The following is a 12,682-nucleotide window of genomic DNA, read 5'->3' on the forward strand; positions in this document are numbered from 1 at the left end:
TCCATCTGTCCAAACGGACAATGTATACTATTTCATCTCCTTTCAGCTTCTGAATACTTCTGGGAACTGGAAGAATCTTACAGAAGCTCTGAGCCTTAAAAATGGAAATACAGCACTGTCCAACTCCAGGATCTTTCTGCACAGGAATGTAAATATTGACACCCACCTACATAAGTGAATGAGATAGGCTTACCACATTTTGAAATACCAATTAGAAGCCTTTAATTCACCCTCTAATCTGTACTGTAAGGCTCCAAACCACTTATCCATAAAAAATGCAGGTAGTCTAGACAAAAATAAATTCCTAGTCTGAACAGTTATGAAAATGTCATCTAAATACAAATGAAGCATAGAAGGGTTTTATCTGCCTGTTACAAATATAACATCCTTGCAATAGTTTATGACATGAACTATGTGCAACACCATGAAAACCCCTGAGGAAACCCCTATTTTTAAACTTCACATAACACTTCTTCTTCATTCAGTTATTGTGCAGACATCACTGAAGCATCTGATCAACTTCACCACTCTATTGCTTTGGCCAGCTCCAAGGAGCAGATGCATGTCCCAGCATAATTCAAAGAACTTGAAGCTAAAAGTAAAAACAGATAGTTTGTTTCTGGTAGCAATCATCACATTTTAGCACACGAATGAGGGAAATTAAAAAGTAAGATATATATATTTCATTGTCTATTTTAGTGTGTATACATATATACAAATATGTATCTATTTCCTCTCCTGTGCAGCAAGAATTTCAGTGCACTCTCAAGGTGGATAACTATCTCTGGGGGCAAAAATATATTTAATCTTGTCCAGTGGATGTATAGATTTGCCTGACACTGCAGAAAATTATAAAATCTGCTATGTGATTTGTTTGAGTTGGGGACTCCAAGAATGATGCTGTTAGTCAAGGGTTCAAATAATCAAAGGGAAAACAATTTTAATTCACTGATTACAAATACAGCAAAACTCCAAAAATATATGATCTAAGGTGACTTAACTGACTTGGGGTTTTTCTCCACTTCAGCTTCTGATCCTGCTCCAATTTGAGTCAATTGCACAAAAGGTTTGTTCACCTAATACTAGAGTCACAGCATAAACCACAACTTGTGTAATGGAAAAAGTAATTGTTAAGTGCCTAGAATAGCACTTGCTGCACTAGTAAATAGAAATTCTATCTGCCAATGAACCAGCATCAAAATGGGAGCCCAGTCTGCTGTCTGGAGACAAAGGTGATCTGTGAGACTGACTCACAATGCTTGTTTAGCATATGCACTAGAGGAGCTCACACAGAACTCCAACACCCGTGATGGCCAGAGTAGCATCTTTCATTAAACTTACTGTACAAAAACAGGTTAATAAAAACAGAAGTCCCTCAAGAGAAAGAACAGGCTTAGACAAGACACTGAAAGCAAGGGCCAAAGGGAGAAAGAATAGTGGGACTCTTACCCAAGCCCTGCCAAGATGCCAGAATAAAGGGCTGTTTCCTGCTAAAACAATCTATGTTTGCCAGATTTTACTGTTAGAACTCCACTGTGGAAATGAATAGGACTCGTTCACGCCTCAAAGATTCCTCATTTCTGCCTACAGTGGGGGCTCTCTCTGTGCAGCTACAACAGTGGTCAAAATCCACTAGAGACAAGGCAGATTATAAGTCTCTCTACAACTGTAAGTTTAATAAATCTGTGTGGAAACCTGAGATCTCTCAAATCCAGTGAAAACCTAAGAAATGTATATTCTCACTGTAACTTGTACTTAACACTGTAACTAACTTGCCTTCTGCTCTGAAAGTGATACAAAAGCTAATGATTTCATTCTTGCATCAAGAACTATTCCACTGCTTTATCTGAAAGATAAGCCAGCTTCCCCAGAGGATTAAATATATTATTTAGGTATTATTAACCATTTATTTATTTGGCTATTTAGTGATTAGAATAAAAACAAATGACTGATTATGAAAAACTTCCAACCTGAATAGAAAACAACAAAGGTTTAATCCAAAGGCTGGAATATGTTGCTAGATCTAGTTGATTTCTAGTTGGTAAGCATCTGGGTAACTAAATAACTTATAGTATCTGTGCCCAATAACAATAGTAAAAAATGTCAAAATTCAGGAAAATAAGAAATTGGGGGAAAAAAGGCACCAATTTCTACATATGAATCCACATAGAGGTGACCTTAATGGGAAAGAATTTATCAGATCACTTAGACCTTTCCTAAAGGTCCTGTATATTACAGGATATTGAACCAGCCCATACTGGACACCAGGAAACATCAGGGTTTTTGCTGCCAAACAGGTATTTGCATTTTCAGCCTTTTTTCCTCAGTCAAAAGCACTTTGCTACTTCCAACCCTCATGCTCTCTAGAAGAAAGAGATGCAACACAGGGGACTGTCACAATCACATACTGAGGGCAAGCACTTAAAAATCTGCCTGTTTGTCCATCAATTTCAGCACACAAGTGTCTGGACAGGCATTCTGAAGTTGACCTGCTGCAGTAACCTGTGTATGTGCACAGCTTGTTATATGCACCTGGGGACTCATTTCATTAATGGTTAACAAAGTGACCCATATGTGACAGCCAACAAATTCAAGATGGGAACATGGATGCTTTTAAATTGTTTGCATTTCATTCATAGCACATCTGAATGATACTGAAAATTGAGCTCTCTGTCCCAATGTAGTTTTAACTACAATATGTGAAATCCTTAAGGATTAGAGTCTGGTAATTCCAGTTACTTCCTTTCTCTGGAGCTCATATGGTAACTATAACTAAAAATTTTGAAGATTTTATTTGCAACCTTGGAAAAAGCATTTTAATAGTCTTCTCCAAAACAATCCTTCAATTTTACCTAACTGCCTTTTTCACAGCCATCTTTGTTAAAAAATATGAAGCATGACCCATCAGTAACATGACTAGCACAGTAACAACAGAGTGATCAGGTGGCCTGAATACAGAAGGAACAATACTTCCTCAAAGAAAGTAAATCAAATTTCATCAGACCCAAAAAATCTGAAGATCTATTAAAGTACTGAAAATACTGGCCAGAATCACTGAGGTTTACAGAGGCCCAGCAAAGTATCAGAAGACCAAAAAAGGAAAAATGGCACTCCCATCTTCAAAAATACAGAAAAAGAGGAGCAGTCTGGGAGGTGGTCTGCGTAGCAACAATACTCAGTGAACAAAATCCATCTTTTGAAATTCCCTAAAAGATAAGTAGAGGGAAACAACAGCAAATGTGGATTTGTTAAGAGCAAAGCATGCCAGGCTAGTCTAACTCTGGCCTTGAGACTCATTAGGCTGCCACAGTAGGGGAAGATGCAGTGAATGCCTCTTGATTTTAGTACCAACTTTGGTCATGAACTGTAAAGCAAACCAGAGAAACTCCATTCAGGGATCTATACTGTGGTATTTTTTAAAGATACTGACTCAGGTCAGAAAGAAACATATAAACTCCTAAATGAGCTACTAAGTTTCCTTGGATTTGAAGATCCTGTACTTGCAATGGTTCTGACTAAATATTCGCCAAAGATATCTTCTGTTCAACACTCACCAAAAGGTAGGAAAAATAAGACTAAATTCTAGCACCAAAGAAGAAAGGATTAAAGGATTTTGTGTTAAAATGCATCAACCCTTACAGCTGGAAGATGCAGTTCTGTACCACTAAAAGAGAATCCACTTTCTGTTGCATCACTCCTGTGAAAGTTGACAAGAGATGAAGGTTGTAGGACATCAAATGTACAGCTTAGCAACAATAATATAGCCACTCTAATAAATGTGTGAAAGCCAGGCAAGGCTTTCCTATCAAAGAGAACAACTAGGGTAGGAGAAAAGGCAGCAAAATGAGAAGTTCTTGTTTTCTTTGAAAGATATTCTCAGGTAGAAAAGCAATACAGGTAATAGAGTATGCTAATAAAATAGTGATAGCTACTTTGATACTAGAAAATAAAAATTATGCCAAAGACATCCTGACTTCTTGAAGGCAAAAAATACGGGAATGTATTCTTCCAGCTGAGTGTCTGGAAAGCCATCTAGTGATGCATGAGACCATTAAAACCAAGACCTTGCCATTCTTCTACTTCCCCTTTGCAGTCAGGATGAAACTTAATCCATGCTTTATCAGGACATACACCAACAACTGTCTGACTCTCTTCAGATTTAATTTTCCTACTAACAGGTTATGGCACAGTTGGATTTCTCACGATTTTAACAGTAATTCCCTGGAGTACCTGTAGTTGCCATTTTTAAGAGTGTCTCATCAAAGAAACAGACTTGATGAAAGGACTTTGTATAACCCTGGCTTAGAGAGCACTGAAGAACAGTAAATTAGGGAATTTGAAAATAAGCTCTTAAAAGTCAAGATACCCCAAACGTAATGAATCTCTCCAACATTACTTTCTTTTTAACCACATTTATTATGCCTACAAATTTTGTGTGCTAGAAATACGTACAATAAAATGCACAGAGCAACTTTTCCACAGCATGGCAAATCCAGCATAGCGATGAGCTGCGCACTCCAGTGAAACAAAGCTGAGACCACATAAATTATGTCTTCTAGTGACTATGACTGCATTATTGAACACTTAAAATGTTAAAACTATAAGGGTGTCAGTTGAAGGCAAATGCTTTTCCACACTGAAATTTGAATATTCCTCATCAGGAAGCAGCAAACACATCATCTGTTCCAAACTGTCTGCTGTAGTAGCTGAACCACTCCCGAGTCCAGTCTGGCAACAGGAACAGCACAAATAAGGAAGACATTTTTCCCCCTCAATTCTTCTGAAGATGCAGTGTAAGTACCACTTCAATTCCAGTGCAATTCTTTCCAGATAGACATAAGAGGGCACTTAAAATGAGAGAGAAAAGTGACAAAATCCCACAATATACTGGACTCGCAAATTTAAAACCAGAGGAACAACTAATAACTTAAATGTCTGCTGTTACTTGAGGGTGGGTGATCTGAAGCTACACAAAGTTGGTCAGAGCATGGTGCTAATAACACCAGGATTGTGGATTCAATCCCCACATGGGGTCTTACTTAAGAGTTGAGCTCAATGATGGGGGTCTGTTGTGGGTCCCTTCCAACTTAGAATATTCTGTTTATCTGCGTACCAACACTAACTTTGCGGTCATTTTTATTGTTTTTGTTTTATTTTTTAATGAAAACATTTAAAGAATAACAGGAAGAAATCACATTCTCAGACCTATCACACCTTTAAGACATCATGGCAACAGCAGCTACATGATAAAGCACCTGGTAAGTAATCTTGATCTGACAGGTGATTCACAGGTGGCAAAGAAATGCACATCAGAGTAAATATTAAAATACAACATGAGCCATGTTCACTCAGAGCAGATTTCCTTACTATGCAAGATAAACCAGATTTCTTTGTTGGAACAATGAAAGCAGGGGAGGGCATCTGTTGTGATACTAAACAGAGCCAAAAGAGTCACCATGTGCATTAGAAGAGATAAGCATATTAAAATCCTTTCAATATTTTTCAAAGAACTTTTGAGTTAATGAGTGGTTTGAAGTATCTTTGCAAGACCTGCTTTGGCAACATATTACAGGGACAGTGTAACTGTTCAAATTTTAAGTGTTACAAATGTAGGAAAATTTTGGCACATATAAATGAAAGCAAATCAAAGCACCTCAAGACATGGAAACACCCAACAAGCTTATTGAGTATGCCATATTGAGATTCTTTAGATTTTTTTATAGTCACAATTCAAGCAGTTATATATAAATGAATTCTGAAACAAAAAATACAAGCAGAAACCTTACTTCTGCCTCACACTAACAACTAGTAAGAACACAGTTACTAAGTAAAATAATAGTTATCTAAGCTTCATTCGGCATAACAGGTTCTTCCTCTTGCTTTCACTCTACCTCCTCAACAGAAAGGGCAGAATCAAGGTCATCGGCACGGTATTAGCTGTTTTAGAATGTAATGAAATATGCATTGATGTCTTAATTTTAAGAATCCTGGTTCTGAAATAGTCCTGCAATGTGCAGCTTACCCTGATTCACCACCATATACACCAACTTTTTGTGCATTAGTGTGTGTTACAGCTTGATGTGCTCAAAGTATCAACTCCATGGCTGAGTGTGTTAACACAACTCACTCGCGGCAAAGTCACAGAAAACACAGATTACACCAGGAACCCAAAAGGGATCTTTGATCTTCTACTTACCCTATTTCTCCTCACAAGTAACATGAGACACATCTACCCTGGCAAGCATCCTGAATAATGTGTTCCATTATTGAAACATACCATACCATTCAGGATTTGGATGACATGCAAAAAGCAAGATTTTCATGAAAAAGTCAATTGTCCAACTACGGGAAACATTCTCTAAAATGACGCAATGTTAGTATTACTGTCAGCAAATTAGTTCGTTCATTCACTTTAAAAACAAGGCTACAAGCTACAGAAAAATTTAGATTTCTAAGGCAAGCCATTCATAGATGTAAAACTATGAAGGATGCTGCCTACAAACACAAGGTCACTGAATATATACCTATCTGACTTGGCTGATTGCTAAGGGTTATATTCCAAAATAAAATCAAAGCAATCAGTTGTTCCTTCACTTCAATTTTCTAATAGAATGGGGGAATGCGAGGGAGGGAGGAAGGCTCCTGATGGTTACTATGAAAATCCCAAATCTGTCAAAGAAATTTAAACACTACACCCCACTGACGTCGTGTAGTGGGAGAGGAGGGGCTGACATATATCCATTCAGACACTTATGAGGTTTGGTTTTTTCTGTCCTGCTGGAGAAGACAGGAGTTTGTAGCCAGCAGGTGTATTTAAAATCGAAAGAGAAGAAGCAACGACCAACGCTGAAGCTCGCACAACGCCCAGCGGCAGCTCAGCGCTTGAACGACGGCCAGGACGCCGGCACTTGCCGACTCAGGCCTGCCTCTCTCCCGCCGCTCGCGGAGCCAAAGCCCCTGCGGCGAGCGGCGCCAGCGAGAGCCAAGCGGGAAGCGGGAAGCGGGAATGACGGGCGCGGAGCGCGGCCCCTCAGCGCCGGCCCGGCCCCGCCCCGCGCATGCGCGGAGCCGGCCGGCGGCACGGGGCGGGATGGCGGCCGCGCGGCCGAGCCGGGGCGCGTGGCTCGTCCTAGAGCGGGCACACCGGGAAGCGGCGGGGGAGATGCCCCAGGCCGGTTACCTGGCCGAGGGTCCCGCGGTGTAGGGCCCGGATCAGGCCACTCGGTGTCGCCATGGCAAAGGCGAGAAGGAAGAGGAGAGGGGGAGGGAAACAGAGCAGGAGCCCGGTAGGGTCCGCGCATGTCCCGCAGGCGCGGTGCCGGAGCGGCCGCTGGTGGGGCGCGGCTACCGGGAAGGGGCGGCGCCGGTGCCGGCATTGGCGCAGGCCGTGTCGGGGCGGAGGGTGTCGCTTCCCGTTTTCCATGGGTCCTGCCGCTCCTGCGGGATACCTTTGAAACGGCGCCTCTCAGCAGCGCGTCCCATCCGAGGCCTCCTCCATCCCTGCATGCTCCCGGCCGCCTGCCCTTGTCCACGGCAGCTCTTCCATGAAGAGATTGGCAGCGTGACCGCAGCTGGAAAATGCGCACCTCTGCCCGTCCTGTCAAACTAAATTCACAGAACCGCCCCAAAAACTGCTTTCTGCCCTCAGTGTGCTCTACTCTGCCTGAAAGCCGAGGCAGAAGCAGCTCTCCAGTACCTCAGACACGCGTCTCCCCAAATCCGGTGTTTGAGCCGTGTCTCTTCCATTGCACCGGTGACAGAACCAAAACAAGAAACACCGAAGTTGCTAGTGAGGTTTGACCAGCTCCTGAAGAAGTTGAATATCAGTCCCTGTCAGCTCCTCTGCAAAAGGTGCCTGGTTCAACCCCCAGGCTGGGGGATTGAACAAAACGCTTGTTGCCAGCGTTCAGGTGATGGGAAGCCAAGCTCATCTATAGTCTGCAAACATCTGGGACTGTGGGAATCTGCTGTTGCAGGCTCCAGGAAAACAAACCACCATCATTGGACCAGTGATTATTTCCAGTAGCCCACTTCAACCCTGAGGATATTACATTGGATGTTCCCAACTCTAAAATCTAGGTTTAGTAGTTAAACCCACTGTAAATTTACATAACTGTTTATTTTCACTTTGATTCATTGGTTAGTGACAATTCTTATATTTTAAAACCACGCATGAAGAATGCTTAGTACATAAGTACATAATTCATTTACTTTCCCAGGCACTGTTCTGATACAAATTGTAAAAAAATTGATTTTGATTTTTTAAGAACTTTAACTTGAACCCAGAAATTGTACATACTTTTTTTTTTATTATTTGCATAATCACTACAGATATTTTTCATAATTTGAGCTGAAAACTTCTATATGTGATGTTCTTCTTTGATGATTTTATTCAGTGTTTCAGCAAAAATGTGTCAGCCATTTTTGAGAACATAACTAGGCAAAAATGGCGGGAAGCTTGATGTGGGAAACATCAGGGAAGAAGCTGAGATATTGAATATGTTTTGAGATTTTCTAGTTCTAAGACCAAAAAATGATTGGACAAAAACCTATGGCTGCTCCACTAATGTGAGACTGAAGATTTGATCTGAGTGGAGCATCAGGCAATACCCCTGGTAGTGGGAAGGATGGGCAGCTGCCCTACCCCCTGTGTCCCAGATAGAACTGTTCTCTTTTGGAGACTAAATGGAACAGGTGGAGCTGTCTTAAAGTAATGCCATGAAGAGTGGCATGCTGGAGACAAATGGAATACAAACTTAGCTTCAGAACGTTGCGAAGAAAATGGATGCAATGTTATAAGAAAATGTTAAGACAATTTTTCAGTTGCAGCTAATTTAAACCAAAAATCTTCTCCAGTATGTTTGCCAGAGAGAAAGGTTTCAGCATATAACGAATATCAATATTATAATGTGGTTATAAATCAGTAAGTTAAACATTAGTTTGAGCCAACAATTATGAAGAAAAAAGCTATGTAGAATCCAGCAATTAAAAACTAAAGAAGATGAAGTTAATACTACTAAAAAAGCATTAGTGCTCATTTTCAAGGTTATTAGAATTTGAGTTAATAAATGGAACAGTAAAAGGTGATATTTTTAGACTTTTGTGATACCTTTGAATTAGTATCACAGAAAATTTTGATAAGTATACATGAAATGGCTAAGGGCTGATTAGATGACAGATCTTCAAAAGTACCTGTTATAGTAGAGTTTTATGGTGACTTGTACTTTCTCCCGCTCAATACTGCTGCTGGTAATCTGGAAATAGATTCTGAATAATTTATGTTGAAATGTGCTGTTGACACAGATAGTGAAAGACTTTTAAATAACACTAAAAATGTCATGATCATACAGATAATAGGGATCTATTAAAACAAACCAGTTTTTAAAGTTTTTAAATCAAATTGAAACGGAAGTAAAAAGTTGAATTAAAGTTGGATTTTTTTCTTTAACCAGAACTGAGCCTGTATTATTACTTATAAGTCTCTATTTAACCCAAATTTAAGCTGAGAAAAACAAAATTCAATATTTACAGCAGCTCTTTAACACAAGAAGAGCCCACTGCTACGGCAGACATCTAGCAGAAGCAGAAGAATAAGCATGGGATGTTCTTGGTGCAGGCAGAGAGGGAGAGTGGTGTGTTTGTGTAAGGCAGGTGAGATGAACAAGAGGTTGGCTTGAGAATCCCAGAGAAGGTGACACAGATTGCATCCTGAGAGATAGCCAAGTTCGGAGAGAAGGATTCACTGCTAGTATTTATTGTCCTCTGAAATCTCGCACTGCTGCCAAAACACCTCTGGCCTCTTTCATGTATTATTCTTAGACACTTTCCCCCTACCCTTATTATTCCAAAGCACATTTTGAATCCATTCATGACTATTGAGATGTGAGGAATTTGCTACAGAGCCTAAGTTAGGAAAATTCGATAAACCATAACTCAGTCAAAATATCACCAGTGCAATTTGTCATTTTTAATACCACCAAACTGACTGTGGACATAGAAACAAGAGTTTTAAACCAAATCTTTCAGATCAGTGTGTGTCTCATGGGACATGGTGATTTTGCAAGAGACCTAGAGATCATGTTGGACAAGTAAATCTATTTGCTAATGCTGTCCTGTAGCTCATATAGTCAAGTTTTTAGTACTGGGGAACCTGTCAGAAATTGCTAAGTCCACTTCAGGTTTCCATGCTTAAAAAGAGATACTGCAAAATCAGGGAAATAACTACACATGATAGCTGTAAAATTATTTAAGAAAAGACTAGGGACATGCACAGTTAAGTAATTAGTGAAGATGCAGGAAGTCCTAGAAGCACAACACAAAGTCTAGGATTCTTTTTTTTCCAGCTGGGAAGACTTCTGTAGCTGGGCTACAGCCCACAAAACTTTTATTTTCATGAGACAGTGCTTTACATAGGAGCATATATCATCCTATGATGTGAACAGGGTTCTGGGGATCAGGGATGTGTAGAGAGTTTTTATGTACAACCTTCTTGTCTTAGCTAACAGAAATTAGAAGTTTGGTTTTTGGCAGCCGAGTGTAAAACAGAAGAATTGTTCAAGAAGCTGAATAAATTTTGAAAACCTGGCTTTATTCCTTCCCATTGTGAAAAATCATGTGCGCTAAAAAATTTTTTGTGGCTCACCTGAAAAAATATCAGAAATTCTGTGCTCTCCTAGCTAAAAGTTTTTTTTTTGTTACTGTGCTTCCTATATACCATATACCAAAATCATGAAATAGTCTAAAATATTAGAACCTGTCTGTTAATTTAACATGTAAGATTTATGTTTTATGCTTAATCTATTTGCAATTTATCTCCTGTCTTTAAGATAGAGTAACAGCTTTTCATGTCAGCATTGTCAAAATAATTTCACTAATACTCTTGAATCATTCACATCCTCTGATAAAAGTAACAAAAAAATGTAGAAGGAATTTAGTAACTTTCTACTCAATGAAGGGATATGACAGGAAATCCTATGGTAAGAAATACTGGGACACAATTTTGGATAAAAAAAGTATTCAAAAAATCAGCAATACTCAGTGAAGCAAGACCTTTGTAGAAAAAGCAGTATACTATGATATAGCTAGAGACAATATCATCATACTTATACAGAATAAGAGAGAAAAATTAATTAAATCACATCACAGGGTTGATGCTGTCATTTCTCAATTTCTGAGTGATCATGTATTTTAATGTTGCTTGTGGGAGTGGTAATTATAACTATAATTGTTTTTATTGTTTCCTACAGCATTGCTCAGATACTGTGTAAAATAAGATGCCTTTGTGCTGTGCATTATTCAAGCAGGCACCAGATGACAGCCCCTGCTCCAAATTGCTCCCAGTTAAAAAAAAATGTGAATGCAGATCAAAGAGTGCATGACACACAGAGTAGTAAATGAATTTTCAGAAATCAATATGCAAATATTGTTGTTTTTCAAGTGAAGGTTGTCATTAGCATAGTACTACTTGAAGCAAAGAAAGAGGATTTAGGCAAGCTGGAGAAGGCAGAGAAGGGAGACCAGGGAGGTTGTGTTGTGAAGAAGAGTGAGCTGAGAAGTTTGAGCAGGCATCCAAACAGCACAGGAAAGAGCCCAGTCAAACCCTTCACACTATCATCCATAAAGAACTTCACTTGAGATGTGTAGGTTGATGTAGTTTAAAAAGCACATCTTCAAAATTCTTGAGAGCCTAGAGGTTAGCAGCAAGACTGGCTGAAGAGGGTGAATCAGTTACTCTTACCTGTTTAATTTTGTGATTTACACATGCTATAGAAGAATCTTTTGGCCATTTTTATACTTCTGTTCAGTGAAGCTTTAGCAGGTAGTCGCTTGGAAGTGCTGAAGATATGGCAGAGAGCAGGAAGAGAGTAGTACTGTATCTTGTATGCTGAAACTGATGGTAGTATCAAAGCATTGCTGAGAGCTATATCCTCTAAAGTTAATGGAAAAACACTGTGTTGGTAGCCACTGAGAAATAAAAACACCTAGAATCTTCTGAAATCTGTAAAGCTTTTCTCCCTATAACATGTTAGGGAAAAGAAATCTTTCCTACGTGTTCTTTTGTATTATCATCAGTTATGGTGACTGTGTTTTTTACATTCATTTTGAATCTGTGTTTCCTGTCATGAGCAGATTAAAAACAGAAGAGAGTGGAGTGAAAGTTTTCTATTGCAAACATCTGTTTCTGAAAAAGGATTGTATTTCCATGTCCTGGAACATCAAGGGGAAAAGCTTGCCCTCCCCAGACACACACCTTTGGTTTGCAGCAATAAGGAGTTTATAGACAAGGTTGTTTTACTGCAGTAAATAGAAAACCCATTTCTGCTATTATTTCCGGTGAATAATACAGCCTGGATGTCTGAGGAGACCTTCAATTGTTCCCATCAGAGACCTATCTTACTCTATATCTTTAAAATGCTTAACAAACTTTTGGATGTAACATAAGCAATACTTTCAATAACTCCTGTCTTTTGTATCTGAAACTGCATTTTATATGCAAATATTGCTGTCCAGGTAAGTGTTCTTAGGGAATGTCATTAGAAATGGTGAATGGACATACTTATCCCATGTAAGTCAGATGAAATCCATAGGAAAAAACCCTAAACTACAGTGTCAACAGACTTCACAAAGAAAAAAAAATTGATGCTGATGCATCATCCTTATCTGTTTCATTTCAAATGACACA

The 12,682-nt window shown here is 39.4% G+C and overlaps 1 protein-coding gene across 1 annotated transcript in view; it reads right to left on the bottom strand.

Annotated features, from left to right (window-relative positions):
• Positions 1-10,675, bottom strand: part of WARS2 (tryptophanyl tRNA synthetase 2, mitochondrial) — a 41,570-nt gene extending 30,895 nt beyond the window's left edge. Inside the window, exon 1 of the mRNA XM_056497970.1 lies at positions 7,181-10,675. Coding sequence (XP_056353945.1) covers positions 7,181-7,423 — 243 coding nt within the window. The 5' untranslated portion in view covers positions 7,424-10,675. The remainder of the gene's footprint in view (positions 1-7,180) is intronic.
• Between the last annotated feature and the right edge of the window lie 2,007 nt (positions 10,676-12,682).

This window comes from Oenanthe melanoleuca, chromosome 1, assembly GCF_029582105.1.
Source record: "Oenanthe melanoleuca isolate GR-GAL-2019-014 chromosome 1, OMel1.0, whole genome shotgun sequence".
Taxonomy (NCBI): domain Eukaryota; kingdom Metazoa; phylum Chordata; class Aves; order Passeriformes; family Muscicapidae; genus Oenanthe; species Oenanthe melanoleuca.